This window comes from Anas platyrhynchos, chromosome 1, assembly GCF_047663525.1.
Source record: "Anas platyrhynchos isolate ZD024472 breed Pekin duck chromosome 1, IASCAAS_PekinDuck_T2T, whole genome shotgun sequence".
NCBI classification, from domain to species: Eukaryota; Metazoa; Chordata; class Aves; order Anseriformes; family Anatidae; genus Anas; species Anas platyrhynchos.
The window spans coordinates 64,881,672-64,899,933 of NC_092587.1; the positions used below are offsets into that span (position 1 = coordinate 64,881,672).

Sequence of the window (18,262 nt, forward strand, 5' to 3'; positions counted from 1 at the left end):
AGTGACAGATTCCACTTCAAGGCCAGATGGGTTCCTTTGATGTTTATCTGTTTAAATTCACTCATACACTACTGCAGACTAGCCTTGTGCACTGCTTTTTCTCTCCGCAACCCCTCTGCAAAATCTATGTGGCAATACCATCTGTTCCTGTTCTGCCCTGTCGTCTTTTCCCAGGGGCTGTCAGAAGCCCCTCAGTGACATCATATTTAAATTTCAGCATGTTTGAATATTTTGTAAGGGAGGAAGCCCCATAGAAAAGAAAAGAAGAAAAAAAAAAAAAGATAGAGAAAGAAAGGTGGAAGAAAAGTGCAGAAATACAGGCTCATAACATTTTGTTGTGGCACCTTTTTCTGACCATTGATGGAGCTGCTGAAGAAAGCTGAGTGATTTGGACGCAGCTGTAGCACAGAGCAGGGAGGGTTATTTGGTCTGGGAGGGAAGGAACGATGTGGAACTAATACTGGAAGCATCAAAAATGACTGTGGTAATTGCCATTCATGCTTGTTCTGCCTTAGGCAGCACCTTCATTTTCAGTGATTGTTCTTGCTACAAAAAACAAAAAGGCTACGAGTGAAATACTTCTTTAAGTATTTTGGGAAGTTAAGGGAGGAAAAAAAAAATAAAAAGACAGGTTTTATATACTTGTTTGTCTCTCAATCCACCTAGTACACACTGCTAGTATACCTAGCATACCGTGTATGATGGTTTCTCTGTTCTCGGCACTGGTGCGACCACAGTTTGGGTAACATGTATTCAGTTTTGGGCTCCTCACTGCAAGAAAGATACTGAGTTGCTGGAACATGACCAGAAAAGAGCAACAAAGCTGGTGAAAGGGCCAGAAAACAAGGTGTATGAGGAGTATCTGAGATAGATGGGGCTGTTTTGTCTGGAGGAAAGGATGCTGAGGGGAGGATTTATTGCTCTCTACAACTACCCCAAAAGAGATTGTAGCGAGGTGGGGGTCAGTCTCTTCTCAGGTGGTAAATGATAGGATGTAAGGAAATAGCTTCAAGTTGTGCCAGGGAAGGTTTTGATTGAATATTAGGAAGAATTTCTTCACAGACAAGGTGGCCTAGGGAAGTGGTGGAGTCCCCATCCATGGAAGTATCTGGGACATGTAGATGTGATGCTTAGGGATGTGGAGTTGGTAATGTTAGGTAGATGGTTGGACTTGATGATCTTACAGATCTTTTCCAACCTAAATGATTCTCTGTTTAGGTCAGTTTAATCAGTTTAATATGCCTCGAAGAGATAATACAGCATAACTGGCTTCCTTCTATGTTTTAACATAAAGTGAGTAGAGTAAGAGGAACACAGTCATGTATAGGGCCAAGTGTAAATTCTAGGGGAAACTGAAGACAACCGCTACATTTTCTGGAGAAAGGATGCACTTTAGACCCACAGGCTTGTAACAGCTTATCATCCTTGCAGTGTGGGAGATCTGCTTATTCATCAGCTAAGTCTTTTAAAGCTTGATTCTAACTTATCTTTAAATAGCCTATGACCCTGCTATAGCGGTACCATTAAATGCTGCTTTGAAGAAAAATGTCTGTGTGTGGGTATCAATCAGAGGCTCTGTGGATAAGAACATTATTAGTTAAGAGTAGAGATCACACCCATAAGCTGCCTAATGAGGCACAACCCACAAGCACTGACTATTAGTCAAATTGTTTCCTGCTTCTTTCAGTTTTACTGTTCCTCTTTTGGAAAACATAAAACTTTCAGATGAAACAGTGATGTCCTTTAACATTAGGCTGTTGAAGGAAATTTCTCGTGAGAGAAGACTAACTTGACAACGTTGCTCTAGAAGACTATATGTCTTTCCTGTCAGTGCTGTGGTTTGTCTGCCAGGCACAGTCATCCTCCAAGGACCCGTATCTTCTGCCAGAAAAAAAGGTGTCATAATTTGAAAGGCATTCTTACTTGGGAAGGTAAGCAGTGAAGGTATTTAGAAAGGATCTGAAATTCAGAACATATTGGAAAATGTGTTCAGAGTATATATCTTTCCAAAGGCCTGTGGGGAGTTTGTAAAGGGTGGACCCAAACACTTCCATGTCCACAAATCACAGGTGAACTGTAAAGCCAGTGGAAAACAAAAAAAAAAAAAAACAAAAAAACAAACAAACAAAAAAAAAAATTGTACTTTACTATTTATTTATACCTATGAGGATTCATTCAGCTGTGTTTTTCTGCTGATTTTTGGCCTTAGAAATACCAAGCTCTCTGTTTCATTTTTATTTTTGGGAGGCCCTTGACAAGTTCTTTTTAATGCTATAAAAATCAGCATACCTTCCCCACAGTGGAAATGAAGAGCTGTAGAACAGGTTACAAGCCTGCCATGTTGCTGTTGGAATTATCTAGCAAAGAGAAAGCCTTTTAGATGTTTCAGATGTCAAAAATGAAACAGAAAAGTAAGAGCAAGAAAAACAGTGAGGCTGGCTTCATATGTCACAAGTAAATCTGAAGCAAACAAACAAAACTGGACTGTGCCCATACATGCATTGAGTGTGACAGAAATTTATTTTCTGCTTTATAGCTTATGCCTGTCAAATGAATTTAGTTCAGGTGTAGTCATGTCATGGATGAAATTCAGAAATCAAAATGTTGTTAATTGTGCTTCTTCAGGGGAAAGTACTATATCCAAATGAAAATGGGGCATGAATTTCAGCTGGCAGGATGTAGGTAGCTGGAAAGAAATGAGATTGATTTCTGTGTTCTTTAAAAAAAAAAAAAAAAAAAAGTGAGATATTTCAGTGGCCACAAGAGATTAGCCCCCTTGCATTTTTATACCATCCAAACTTTGATTTCTGTGCGAGCACAGAATTCTCTCACACCTTGCTTGAAGCATGCATTTCAGCTAACTCACCTACTTGAGAAAAGAAAGAACAGCATTTTTCTCCACCATACCTTTTCCCAGAGGTTTTCATCAAAGAGCAGACTTTGCCATATAAATACAAAGTAGAAGGACTCTGGCCTTGTATTTTATATCAGTACCTTAACATCCATCCATCTCTTTTAGGACTGTAGAACAATTAGCTGACAATCTAGGAAGATTTTATAGAGCTTTTAGAAAGTACCAATTTTATGTGGTTGTGGGTTTTTCTCCTGAAAGAAGGTGATGGAAGAGACAGTCAGAAGCCTTACCTTTCTTCTGTGTCTCATCATCTGTAGTATTTAGGAAGAGGACTTATTTTTTCCTCTGGGTCATAGTGAAGTTACTGCCAAAAAAATATGTTGTAGATATAACCTATCAGTCATAAATCTGCCCATGCCCTAACCCAGGAGGCAGTATGGACAACAATGTATGATAGGCAGAACGTACTGTGAATTTGAAGAGTGGCATAGAGATCCAGTAGGTCAGATTGGACACAGTGCAGACCCCAATATCAAAGGGAAAGACATGAAATACTACATAAGAGAAACAAGAAGTGGACTGAAATAGTAAAAAAAGCAGAATTAGTATAGAGGGAGATATTAACCATGGGCTAAATGCATTAAAGCAGGATTAGCAGGAGTAATGCAATTCAAGTTTAAATGTGGGTTTTTAAATGAGGAGATGCAGGAATTGATGCAAATTATTCCTGAAGGAGTAGGCAGATGACTGTGGATACCTCAAGATAGCACGTTTAGCAGATTGGTACTGGAGCACACAAACAGAGCTAACTGGCCTGCAGCAGTACTACATTAGTCTCAGAAAGCAGTTTCCAGCTCCACTGGAGTCAGTGGCCTTTCTGGCTGTGTTTCTGTTTCTCTGGAGTTAATTTAGGATATGCATAGCTTTTCCTTGGATGCAGAATTCCAGAGCAGCCCATGATTTACTTGTTGCACAAGTAGCAGGAGAAATGCCCTTGGTGCAGGGGCAAGAGCTGCTTTTTGGTAAAACCAGGAGTCCAGTGATACTGGGGAGCAGGAGACCAGACCCTCAGTTATGCGCAAGCGCTGACTCAGTTGAGATTTTTTTTTTTGTTTTCAGCATTGCAAGAGAGCTGAAAAACAGCGTAGGAAACCTTTTGCAGTGAATTCTTTTTCCTCCAGCAGATCCCAGGAGACTGGGACTGTTGTATGGGAATGTCACTCATCATCTACTATGGGAATTGTGTTGACTAGGAAGATAGAAATGTTTGAATAAGAAATAAAGCACATTGCTAGAGCTTAATCACTAGCTTTCTGGAAATATATTAGGCCAAATTTGACCTACAGTGTTTCTATTATGAAGACCAACAGAAAATTGTGACTCTGTATAATTTGTATACATAGCTCAAGGAATACATACGTTCCAATAATTCATGTTCCTTGCATCAGCCCTTGTTTATCTCTCTGTGATGTCTGTAGTCAACTCAGTATTTCTCATAGGCTCTGTTTTTGTCTTCTCTGCATCCTGCTTCTCTGTCTGCAACACCTACAAACTCAGCATCCAACCTCCCCACACAGTTTTTCCCACGCTTGTTACCTAGTTGTTAAATCTTTCTGCAGTGCTTGAAGTTGAGGCTTTGAATAGATTCACATAGGAGTTCCTCAGTCACAGCTGACAAGTTTTATAAGACTCTCTATAAGAAATTAAAAAAAATAAATACCACCTGCTTAAGAAACTAATTTCACATTTGCACTCTACTAATCCATGTTTTTGTGTGGATTTAGTGCTGGGGAAATGTGCTGGCTTAGAAGCCTCAGTAAATGAATCCTTCTTCTATCCAGGGCAAGCTCCCTATACTTGTGGCCCTATCAGTAGGTTTCAAGCACAGACTGCAGGGGTTGGAGCCCCTTGCAAAGCAATCAGGCAGCTCAGTCTCTGCTTTATATGCAGTCTGGGGGCACTTGTGGAGTCTGCCAGTTAGGGAACGTGGATGATGAGATCCTGAGAGAGGCACTGCAGGCTGCAGCATCTGAGAGAAATCAGCTAGTGCTGAATCCAGGGCGCTCCAACCAGGCTGTTCCTTGCATCCCAGACAGCTTCTTCAAAGTTACATCTGGTACTTCCATGGCGTGCTACGGGCCACAGGGATTCTGCCACTCGCAGGCAAGGTTTTCTACAGAGCCCCAAACATCCATTTAGGCTGGAAGAGCTTTTAACCTCTACTGAATTTGGCTGGGTTCAAGCTGATGACTCCAAGGCTGAAAGCAATGTCATTAGCAAATTCATGAGGAATCCGTTCTTCCCCAAAGGTACTAATGTTTTACCAGAAAAATGGAAGCTGCTTCCTGAAAGCTAATTTATTAAATCAAGTTCTTATTAACACATAGGGTGAGCCTTCAGCTCTTTCACAGAAGAACATTGTCTTTCCTGCTTTGCTCTGCCTTTTCAAACATGTTCTGACTGAGACATCTTCTCCTTAAAGCAGCTACTCCTACTAGCAAGATAAAACATTAAGACTGGTATAATAAGATATTCTAATAATAATACTCCTACAGTTTTGTGCTTTCCATAGCCACTGCATCAAGGGATTTACAAATGGATACACAAGAACGTAATGTGAGCATGCTCCCTTATCTAAATATTTGCACCTTGAAGAATCCCTGAGTTTGAAACCCAGTTCTACCTGCAGTGACCTTGGTGAATCTTAATTCCTTATAAAATGGGTGACAGATAATTAACGACTGGGTTAATGATGAATGATGATTTTTTTCCCCAAGGCGGATGGCTGGTTAATAAAGATAGCAAAGTATTAGCAGCAGAAGGGGCAAACCCTACAATTTCTGGTTTCTTGCCTTTCCACTCAACTCCCACTGAGTATGAACTGACTATGTGGTAAGGGCACCTTGGAGGCTACCTTCAGAACCTGACCCACATGCTCTGTAGTTGGTGAGCCTTCAAATTCGTCATGAGGCATGGCCAGAATGGCCATCTCAAAGCACCCAGGGTGGGGAGCACACCTTCATCTGCCACCAGGCAGGCTGGCTGCTGGGGCAGTCTGTAGCTGGCTGCAAGGAGCCACTGGGCTGAAGGAGGAGCATGCTGTGTTTATGTCTGCTCCAGAAACAAGTGTTCTGCAAATGGTATAGACATCACCATTAGGCTATTGCATATGGGAAGAGTCTGTCTCTCCTCCACCATATGCGAATGTCGAGTGAGATGTGTGACATTCTTCACAGGTCTGTGAGATAGTTTGTGTGATATGATGATGATGATCTCTGTTCCTGTTTAGCCCAAGCCTTGCTGTCTGCCTACAGCTTGTTTCCTCTTTCTTTTTACAGGCTTTTTAGTGCAATTTTAGAACAAGCAACCAAAGCAGATGGGGGGAATTCAATAGGAGGAAAAGGTGCCGGATTTGATGTTAAAGCACTGCGGGCTTTCCGAGTACTGCGTCCGTTACGGCTGGTGTCTGGAGTTCCTAGTAAGTAACATCACTGATTTTCTTACATGCATGTCCGTGGCACAGCACGGAGCAGGAGTAATTCATGTAACAATTTTGAAGATGGCACGTGATGCAGATTGGTTTTGGTGTGTGGAGGAGGCCTTTTTTCAAATGAATGTGGCTTCATGGTAAATATGGTATTAATCAAAGGATGACCAACCCAGAGCCAAAGGGGAATGGAAGTTTTGTGCGTGTCAGATGCGATTGTGCAACCTTAGTAAACAGTGGAAGTGGGAAATCCAAGACTTTCAGGATTTCAAGCGGAAGATCCTTTAAACAATTGTGAAGTCATGGTGCATTGTTGGTATTATAAATATTTGACCTTGATGGAAATGCTGTATGATCATTTGTGTTGATTTGGGAAGGAGAGGAGCTGTTTCATTAAAATTGTATTTTCTTCTTTGCACGTGATGTTCTCATCAAGAGTGCTGGGAACAATTTAGAATCAACAGGACATCAGGCAATGACACAGTCATGTTCCCCGTTAGTCTTATTTTCTTAGATTATTTGTAATGCCTCAAAGAAAGCCCTTGAGCAGCTTTTGATAGTCTAATACCCATTTTCTTATTTACAGTAAAGGTATGAGTAACTGGAAGTCTGGTAATTCTATTGTGGAAGTGGAATATGGCCATCACAGTGCAGGATGATGATGATGTTTTGGCTTGAGAGTTTTACATGGCCTTCCAGAGAGATGGTTAGCTGTCATCGCTTTCCGTGTTCATAGCAATGAGAGATGCAGTTAGCAGGAAAGGACTTAATCTCCAGAGTAGTTGTGGAGAGAGCTTTGTTTATTTTCATCTGGGGAGCCCACTAGTTTGATATCTTAAAGTACTTCTAACCTCAGTCATTCAAAAACCTGAAGTCAGGCTACCATGCCCTCTGTGATGTTAACTTAAAAATGATGATGTATTTGATTTAGAAAGAACTGTGAAGCTCTTTGGCTTGTTTTCTGACCCAATGGATTATATCAGAGACATGTTTTCAGGCTTTTCTGCCCAACCATAAAGAGTAGAAACTTTTTAAATGGAAGGTGGGAATCTCTGTGGAGGAGCTGAATGTTAACAAGAACAATTAACAGCACTATTAATTGGTCTCACAAAAGAGCCATGCTTGGTAACCTGGTGGAAGGCCTTAGCTTGTGCCCACACGGGGTTTCTTTGGGAATGTAGCAAGTAAAAAAAATACTTTTCTTTTTTTTTTAAAAAAGCAATCCTTACCAACTGATACAGAGCCACCATGATCCACACTATCCATGCCACCTGTGTTAGGGATTACTGCAGTGTTGTTTGATGCAGACAGTCATGTACCATGCAATACCTGCAGGCAGTGCAGAACGCAGCTCTCCTTGTGGCAGGGTTTGTCTCATGAAGTTTAGTCTGCACTGGCACTGACTTAATTCCTGGCTGTAAAACGAGGTTTTATTGTTCTTTCTAGTCTTTCTCCAATCCAAGCCTTTTGGTATTTACAAGTTGTGTGCCCACCTAATGGTAAGGGGAAGATGCTGTGGTTTAAAAGTCTGTGAACTGGGGTGCTCTCAGTGAGATGCTGCTAATGGTGGGAAGTGCTCTGAGAGTTGTTCTGGCATGGGCTGAGCTTAACTGCCCTTAAACTTCTTGTTCTCTTGGGGACAACATTCTTTCTTCAAGACAAAGGCTTTTGTTACTTCTCTTGAAGTCTTGGGGAGGGAGCCAAATCTCACATAATTCATATCCGTATTGCTTATATGACCTCAGTCCTAGCATAAACTATCTAATGGTCCATTTGTGGCTTTTCTCATCAAGAGAAGTATTTAGTTTGCACCAAAACAGAGCCAGGGAGCCTGGTGCATGCTAACAAATACTTGCTCTAGACAACGAGATGGCAGTCCAGCGTGAAACAGGGAAACCATCAACAGTTCCTGACAGACATTTTCTATTATAGTCTTTATGTTTCTGATCAGGGACATGTTTATTGAACCAGACTTCTTTGGGGCTGATGTGGCTTTTAGAAAGCCTGCTGAGGTCTGTAGCTAACACGGCCTCACTGTGAGCTTTTGAATTGTAAAAATGCCTGTTGATTAGCCTAGATAGATGCTATCAAATCCATATGTATTAGAGCATAACTTTTCTTATGAGGTCTTTAGATACTACTGGCTGAGCCAACCATAAATAGTACATTGCAGGGTTACATTATTATATAACAAGTTAGCACAGAGGTTTTGGAAGCCAGATCTCTAGGTCCCATTCAAGTGCTGTCCCTGAGACATTGTCAGCATCAGTCAGAGTTATAAGCATTGTACTTGCTGTGTTTTGCCATCCATAAAAAATTGTCTTTTCCTTCATTTGTCTCACAAAATGTAGCAGACTTTTTCACTGTGAGGAGACTACCTGCACAGATTTCTTCTAAAATTACACGAATGTAGCATGCACTGCAGTTTCTTATCACTTAAACTCTATGTGTGTGGCAACAGCATGATTAATAAGAGAGGATCCTCTGGGTCATTGGCAGCCTTCTTCTGCATGGAAAGCCCAACATCTGCTGTTTGGATTGAGGTCCAAGTCGAATTACAACTGTGTGGGGAGGGTGGAGGGGAAATTCTGAAGCACAATGATTCTTTTAAAATAAAATTATGAAGCACATGGTGAATTTTTGCATGCAAATCTTAAGTTCATCTGTATTGGGGATAGAAAATGGGTTGTCTGAGGTGGAGTGGGGAGATTGGATTGTGGCATGGCAGCAGAGAGGATGGAGTAATTTTTTTCTAAGTCAAGAAGATTTTCTGTGTGATTTGTTTTTTATTTTTTGTTTCTTTGTTTGTCCATAAGAAATAACCAAGCTTAGGAGGGACATCTTTTGTATTCAGATTGAAGCATTCAGTGACCTCTTTGAGAATAAAGAGAGTTTCTACGTAAGTGTTGTCAGAAGTTGCGGAAACAACATATGAATTGGCTCTGAAGTAAATTACTAATGTCCATGCTTTGCAGTTGGAGAAACTGAAGCAGAAGTTCAAAGTTTAACACTTTAAGAAGTGTCTTCTAACTCTATATGCCTCATAGTGGCTGCTAGTGCTAGACACCTGGGTTGACATAGGTATCTGAGGGCTTTGGATAGGTGGGTAAAGGACATTAGCACCAGAGCTAAGAATCCCTTTTCTCTAAGTCCCATCTATGGGCTGGGACTCAGCTGCTTCCTGCTGGAAAACACTCTTAGCTGCATAGCAGAAAATTCAGGGACTGTCACGCACAGGAAGTGGTTCATTTGCAAGCAGACAAGTCACTTCACCCACAGGCAGACAGGTAACAGTGCCATTGACAATCTTTAAGCTCAAATTATTCCAGGTGCCAAATTAATTTAGTGCCTCCTCAAATCAAACGGGTTTGAGGTCATGAATTCAACAAAGCCTGAAGTCTGTGTCAGGATGACTGTTGTGGGGACATAAATATTCCATAATCTTCAAGAGAACAGATGACATTTTTATTCTTCTTGGTTATATGGACATTCACAAGACCACTTGTCATAAGGAAAGAGATGGACGGTTGTTTAAAACATGAGATAGACATTTTGTACCCAGGTCACAAAAACTTTTGTAGCATCATGGGAGAAGCCTGCAAGGGCACTGAATTTAATGCCTTTGGGTTCACATTACAACTTTTAAAATTGCTGTTAAGTATCTATACATTTCCAAGAAGTGCAGTAGGGATTGATTTGTTGTTGTTTTTGTTGGTTTTATTTTTTAAATAGGGATTTTGAGTTCCTTCCTTGAAAAGATATTTCAGACTGAGAAGTACAGGTTTTGTTGTGACTGTGTCAGGTGTAAGGCAGGGCAGTAGGTTAGGTACTTCTTCCCACAGTTCTCATCCAAGTGCTTGCAGTTGCTTTGTGAACAAAATAAAAATAAAAAGGGATCACTGAGCAACCTTTTTTTTAAAAAAAAAACTTTTTTAAAGTCATAATGCTTCTAGAAATATAATCCACATCCAGTCTGTTTAGCCTGGAATTAACATTTAAATTAATTGTGCATATTTTCAAAAGCACATGGAAGATTTAGATGTCAAAGTGGTAAGTTATGTCCAAAAATTAGACATAAGCACTTTAGATCTTTAATGCACAGGCCAGACTGCGCTGTTCAACTATTCTGTTACAGTCATACTAATAACATTTCTGTAGTAAGTACTTTATTTCAGCATACCACCTGTTGTACCAACACAGCCTTCTTGTTTAAAAACAAAACAAACAAAAAAAACACTTCACATGTGCATTGGAGCATCCATCTTAATGTGGCAGTAAGATCAATATATTGGTTTGAGAAAGGAGAGGGAAGGAAAACAATTCCTTTGATGGACATAAGTAGACAAGTGCAAAATCAGCGTGTATACCAAAACTTAATCACTTAAGTGTCTTGGAAGCTGTTACCCATTATCTCCTTTGGCACAAGCAAACCATTGCAAGGCTTTCGAGGGACAGAATCAAGTCAGCCCTTTGTGGCAGGAGTTTTCTGTCGATTACTATTCTATATCCATTTTGCATTATTAAGTATTTTAAAACTTATTTTAAACATTTTGTTCTAGAGGAGGGCAAAAAGAAGCATCCAATTTGGCAGTGAAGAAGCATGATCCAATTAAAAAAGAAAATCACTCCTGACTATTGGAAAGGGCAATCAGTTACTCCTACACATGCTAACTCACGCCCATTTAACTTATTAAATTCCATTTCTATCCCCTTTATTCATGCTGCTCAATTATATCACCTCATACATTCTGTTCATCCTCTTTATCTTGTACTTCATCTTCATGTAACTGCATTGTTGCCACTAGTTATTGCCTATCCGATATCTGCCAAACTTAATTTATAAGCTCTTCTACCTAAGTTGAAAGCCATATAATTTGATCAGTAAGTGTTGTGCTCCATACTTGTATTTTCAATGAGATCCTCTGCTGACCCCACCCCAATTTATGTGGGCAGAAGAACATGATATCCTTTCCAGGGCTAGAGAGGAAACTTGTTTGTTCCACTAGAACAAAAACTTCCAACTGTTCAATCATTTACTGTATTTAATTTTCTTATAGAAAGCTAAGCCTGTGAGTTACTCAAAGGCAGCATAGGTATGTCTTTATCACCACTACTGACATGACCTGTAGTACTTACAGCATAGCTGCAGTGATTGCAAACTGGGAAACAGAATAAGAGTAGAAGAACCTAAGCCAGACCTTCCTCACCCCTCTCATGACAGTGCAATATCTTTCTGTCTAGGAGACAACAGCATGTAACTGGCTTGAGTATATTTTTTAGTTAAAATGAAATAAGACCAGAATTTTCATTCATGAGTGCCTAGAGATGGCTACTATTTACATGCATTTAAATCACTAATTTTGGATTGGCAAAGTCATCCAGCTGTTCTTGTTGTTAATTTGCCATATTGCTACAGGTAAGTGAAGCAAGGAAACCCTGGAGTGACAGCACTGGATTTTTTTCTGTCTAGTTTTTTGTCTGTGTGGGACACTGCACTAAGTACATTGCGCATCTAAAATTACAGTCCATTTTGGGGGGAAAAATAAGAGAAAAAAAGGCTTGCATATGCTTATAAGGTGTTTAGGCTATAGTCCACCTTGTCCAATGAATACTATTCTTAACTTTAAAACTGAAATTATTTATTTTTCTTCTTTTTTGAGGAGTATGATCTAAAAATTTCAAATCATAAGTGAGATTTGTCTGTGTGGTCTCATAATTCAGAGATCCCCCTGTCTGACAGAAAAATGTGAGGGTACTTGTGGCAAAATGTAACTTACAGAACTTAAGACAATAAGGACAAGTCAAACCACCATGGCAGTCCTCCTAATGTAAGACTAAGCAAATCCTTCGTCTCATGTTTGATCTGCACCCAGGAAGCTGAATTTGCTCTTGAACAATTAATAAAAAAGGAGTTTTGTTACTTGTTTTGTATGAGAAGACCCCTTAGTGCCATGAGCTAGAAACTGGTTCTGTACTGAAGGCTTAGTCTTCAGCTACACCTGGTTTGGAGGTAGTATACCTAAAAACCAGGAGAACAGGCATCATATTTCCTCTCTGCTACAATCTTTGTAAAGATGAATCTGTTTACAGACCAAATTGAGCTCAAGAGTAATTGAAGCAGCCTCAAAGCCATGCCAGCTGATGCGTGGAGAAGGCAATGCAAGTAAATAAGGATCAAGCATCATGCAGAGAGCACAGTTCCTGCTGTAGACACGCTGCTCCTGAACCCCCATGATCTGCCTCTCCTGTATAAAACAGGGGGAATGGTGATTTTTAATAATCATCAAATTCCTCCTTTCCTAAAGGAAATTAATTTCTCCTATTGATAGCATTGTGTCAATTTGGATGTGTCAACCCGCTTTTCAGGAAGGTGAGGATGGGGCATACAGCAGCTCTACATGTTCTTAGTTCTTTCTGTATCTCAGCATTCAGCTTGTGACATTTGTCTTATTCTATGCCCTGCACCTGCCTTTCTCACCTGTGATTGCTCTTCTGCCTGAGCCTTTGATTCCCTACCCAGCCACTGAGACATCACAGCTGAATCTATTGCAATGGCTATTTTGCAGTCATTGAAATAAACACACCCAGTGCAGTTATTCAGCTTGCATTTGTTTTTTGTTTATTTTTTTGAATACATAATCCACATTTTCAACTGTACTTTCTCATTGTTTTCCAGACAGCCCAAGAAAATTAACACCACTTTATATGGTTGAAGAAATAATGTAATTGAGGTAATAAACACAGAATTCAAAAAAATCCAAAATGACATCTCTTTTGAGATGGCAGACATTTTTGCAATATGGCAAAGAAATATGAGCCATTGCCTATTTCTATATGTTGAATTGTACGTATTAAGTTTATAGAAATACTAAATAGCAGTCAGAAAGATTTATTTATTTATTTATTTATTTTTCAAAATGTATATTCTTCTGGCAAAGTGGAGTTGACAGTCATCTGTTCTGCATTTATACAGTGTCACTGGTGAAGATAGGGGCTTAAGTTCATCCTCCTGGTGCATATAAGTTTATGGTATAAATACCACATGAATGGAGAATTCTGTTTTGCCTTCAGTAAAGGGGATACAAGGTATGATCAAAGCTTCTAACACATGAAAGGTTTGTGCGTAGATGCAAAGGAGTAGAGTAAGCTGGAGGAGACAGTATCCTTAGCAGTTTATTTCCACCAAAGCCAAGGTTATGATAAAGGAAACTGCTGCAAATACCTTCAGGCAAAATTTGGTTTCCAAATCTTAATTCTGTCTTAAACTTTGTTGTTGTTGCATTTAATTATGTCATCTATTGCCAAGTCCAGTTCCTTTCTTTTCTCTTGGGCTCTAAAAGCTTTAGGAAACGTGCTGTCGTGCAGATTTCTTACATGCTCCTCCACTCTTGAACAAGGCTTCTCAACCATCTGTACCATCTCTCCAGCACATACAGCACTGCGTGAGGACGAGTTGCACCACCTTTCCCATGTCATTGCCTAGATGTTTTTAATCTCAAGTGGCCAATTTGTTGTGCTTTCATTATAAATGGGAAGGGTGTGGAGAAAAAAGGAGAGAACAGTCTGAACCAAATGTCCTCATTAAGCTTATTTCTTCACATTTAACTTAAAACTCTAGGCAGGCTTGCAAGTCCTTTATTTACTTAGGTCACCATTACTCAAGGGAGTAATCTAATTCCAGCACAGCATTTTTTATAGGTAAAGATCATTCCTGTGAGTAGGGCTTACATAATCAGGACCTAAAGTATGTTTCTTTGAGTGATAGAACCTGCAGACTGATGTAATTTTGTTATTCTGGACAGAAGAGGTTAACTCAATGTAGGAAAAAAGGGGTTTGTCTTAGAAAAGATTACTCACAGAGGTACAGACGTCTTGTGATACAGATTTCTCTCATATTTAAGGAATGCCAATGAAAACAAGGAAATATTTATTATTTGATCTTTGCTATGTAGCTCTTTTAAAAATAGCACTGACTACGAGTGTACCCAATAACTGTTAGCCTTTATCCTACCCATTACCATGTGTGCTGGCATGATTATTCAGCATGTCTTCAAAACAAAAAATCCCAGTACCATCAATGTGCGACCACTACATCAGAGTGTAGGCAGTCCATTCCAACCAAAGAAAATAAACCCCACACTGACACCAAAGACAAGGAGATAGTCAAAGAATCCTAGCTTGGCTTAGCAGGAGGTTTGTCAGAAGTGCTCTGGGTGGATCAGGCTCTCTTTCTAGCAACACTTTTTCCTTCTTCAGGTAGTGCCCAGAGGTCTCATTCAGAGTAATGGGAGTAGGGCACGTCTGTATAAGAGTCCATGCCATCAGGATGCTTGTTCTAAAGCATCTGAAAATCTAAGAATGCCATTTGTCACCTCCCAAGAACAATTTTTTATTGTTTTTAAGATATGCTGCTGTCTGGATCATAAAGAAGCAGAAATATATGTACAGGTTGTAGCTAACGGTATCTGCAGGAGTGTTGGGTTCCCAGTTGCTCACTTGTATTTGCTGGCTGTTACTGTCTCCTTGATGGCTGAGGGAAGATATTGCTGTTCCAGATCAAAATAGTAAGGATATTATCTAGCTTTTTTTCTTCTTACATTCTCTCTTTGTTGACATCTCCACTAGATGTGATGTCATCCCAAGCTTACATCAAGTGTCGTTTTATAATTTGATTCTAATTGGCTAAATTTTACATTTCTTATTCATTTAAGAACTTGTAAGGAATGATTTGAAGTCCTTTGTTCATTTTCTCTAAAATCAGTGTACATCTGTTAACTTGTAAATGAAGTTTTGGGACTTTTTAATAGACCCAAAGCCTTCTCATCCTCTCTGGAAAAAATGACTAACCCACCCAGAGTAGCATTTGTCTCAGAATTGGGGTACAAGAGTGTGCAGAAGGGTTTTTTTCTCAGGACGCAAGGAGGTATATGGATGTTCCAGTGACTCTGGCATCATTTGGTTTAATTCTGTTTATCCCAGCAGTTAGATGCCTGTGGTCGTTGTGGTTTTCACAAAGCATTATCAACAAAGCACAGAGCAGCAGACCAAATAATCGTCTCAACTAGTGAATGCATTTTAAGTCTCTGTTTAGCCAAGGTATTTTTTTTCAGTGTTGTTCTAGATTTGTATCAATATTACCCCTTGTATGAGTGCTATCAGAGGAAAAATGTGAAAGTACACAGAACTGAGAGGAGGCAAATTTGAGGAAATACATTAAGGATTTGAATGACTACCAGAGACCTTCCCTCTTCTCCAAAATCAGCTACTGTCTTCTGAGTTATATCTGCTTGATATTACTGTGCTTGTTGAGTACACAGGAGTATTGGCTGTTATGAACAACTAATGAACTTTTCTGTGTTTAACATGTTCACTGATAGAACAGGTAATTTCTTGTTCTGAAGAAAGCGATGGGGAAGTAAGTGTTGGCCAAAGATGAACAACAGCCCACCTAGCCTGCCTAGTTTCTTAACATTCTATCAAAGCTTGGTTTCTACTGCGTAAAAGGAAAAGAGATCAGATGTCTGTCTTAATCTCCCTTTTTCCCAGAAGCAAATCCAATTCCTGTTTAACACATGTAACAATAACCTATCCCATATGTGTTTTACCCTTTGTTGCAATTATTTTTTCTGAGTTGTCTGAGTAGCTATGTCTCTTATTTTTTCAGTTTTAGATTATGTTCTCCTGGTTTGTCCTGCCACATCAATCACAATTCAGAAAACATCTGCTAGCCCTCTGCAAATAATCTTTTTTTCAACTTTAGTAATGCTAAAGCTGTTCAACATTTTTCCAGCAGAAGCATTTTTTGACAGGAAGTAGCTCATGGAATAAAGAAATAGAAGAAATTATCAAAGTTATATTCATGTCACTTTTTCATAAAGAAAACAAAATTTAGTAAGCCTTAGGAATGGAAATCTCTTTAGAAATTTGACATCATAATCAAATTACGAAACATTCTCTGTACATTTTCTTCAAGCTTCTTCTCTTTCAATCAGATACTTGCAGAGGGTGCCCCTTCTTGAAGGCAGTAGTACACTTGGAACTGGGACATAACAAGCTATATATCTTAAAATTATTATGTGTTGTTCTGTTTTCTATTACTGTTAACACATTACATAGGCAGTGTGGTTGATATTTCTATCTTGTTTTGCATTGGGTGCTGGGTTTCATGATTTTTCTCTGATAACTGCCATTCCTTGCTGTTCAGCATATTTCTGCAACTGATATTTTCTCATAGGTTGTTACCATACACTGGTCTTTAATGTGTATTGGAAGTTGCCAAAAAGGTAAATTTCCTTTTAATCAAGTTTGATATCTTGGTCAGAATTCAAACCAACGTGGCCATGTATCCACATAAATAAGATTTATGAAGGCCTGTTTTGTACCTAGCAGTTCAGCTGTGTGCTACAAACAGCACCCAATGAAACAGCTTAGGGTTGAGTCTCACCATTGTCTTCACAATGGAGGTGAAAATAAATCTTTAGATTTTAGCCCATCTTTTGCTTTAACATTCTAGTGTTGAGATCTTAATTGCACTTAAAATCTTTACTTCAGAGGAGGCCAAATGCCATCCAGATTTATGTTTGCGGATGTCTGTATCTATAAAGAATTTAATTTAGCCTTTTAGTTTTCACTACTCTTGCAGCAGGAGAGCTTTATGAATCCCTCTTGACAGCTTATTATATGTAAAATGAAATTCAAAATAAATAAACGTTTAGTATCAATGCATTCCAAGAATACATACACAGCTTGCACAGGAATATTTTGAATTGTGCAAGCCATAAAGAAAGTTACAAAGGAAGTAAATATCAATAAAGAACCGCTCTTTTTTTCTGACAAATATGTCTTTGCAAAAACTACAACCGTTAATTTTTCTGTCCAAACATACCGGAGCTACCTAGAGAGCTGAAGGAAGTTTTGCTTATTATATCAGAAGACATTTTTTCCCAAAGGGCATTTTTATTATCTGATGCCTTCAAGCAGAATTTTAAGTCTAATAAGATTTATAAAAATCAAAAGCAGCAGTCTTTCTAGTGTAGAAAAGGAAAAAAAAGCTAGATTTCTAGGTATTCTGAGATGGGACTAATTAACAACTCAATAAATAAGTCCCTAAATCCAAACTCTCTTCTGAAAATTAAGAGGCAAATTTGTTTAGATTTGTCTGGCCATATTTTTCCAAGGATGTTATCATTGTACCATGCATTTTCATTGACAGCATTTTCAGTGGTTAAAAAAGTGAAAATGAGTCCTATAAGTGCATGAAGACAGTAACACAGCAGCAGTCCTACTTTGTGTGGTTTGAATAATTTTTTCATTACCTAATCAAGTAACTTTCTATTTTTTATGTTCTTCAAATACTCCTGAATACCCCATATCACAGTGTTTTTGAAAATGTCATGCTATGTCTATCTAGACCTTAGTCCCAGTGATGCTCATTAAACATTATCTCAAGTTAAGAGATGGAGTGAGTTTTCTTCTCCTGAGCTATACATCCTGATTTTTGCATAGATGATGCTGCACTTCTACACAGACAGCCATCTAAAGACAACGCTTTAGGGTTTATTCAGCATTTTGATGGAATTTTTCTTTCATGAGAAGGTAAAACTTAGTGTAGCTCATGGTATGCCAGTTATGATAGGCTTGGAACATTGAGCTCTCATAGGAACCCAGGAAGATCTATTTTTGTCATCAATATATTTTTCTCCAAGAAAGAGAAAAAAAAGAAAGTTATCATCCCTGGCTACACTTGCACTTGCAGGATCGCTGTTAACATTTGTTACCTCGCTAGCTTTTACCTTTTATAAACCTTTTTGCAAAGTTAGGAGAAGCTCAGACAGTTAAAAGAATCTTTATTATTTAGAAGACAGAAAGGATTGTTGGACAAAAGTGGATAATGTCCACTTACCTGGGGAGCTATTAGGATA

The 18,262-nt window shown here is 39.0% G+C and overlaps 1 protein-coding gene across 45 annotated transcripts in view; it reads left to right on the top strand.

Annotated features, from left to right (window-relative positions):
• CACNA1C (calcium voltage-gated channel subunit alpha1 C) overlaps nucleotides 1-18,262 on the top strand; it is a 476,569-nt gene that overhangs the window by 276,205 nt on the left and 182,102 nt on the right. For all 45 annotated transcript variants that reach the window (XM_072039979.1, XM_027463118.3, XM_027463184.3 and 42 more), the window contains exon 5: nucleotides 6,193-6,332. In XM_072039979.1, coding sequence (XP_071896080.1) covers nucleotides 6,193-6,332 — 140 coding nt within the window. The remainder of the gene's footprint in view (nucleotides 1-6,192; nucleotides 6,333-18,262) is intronic.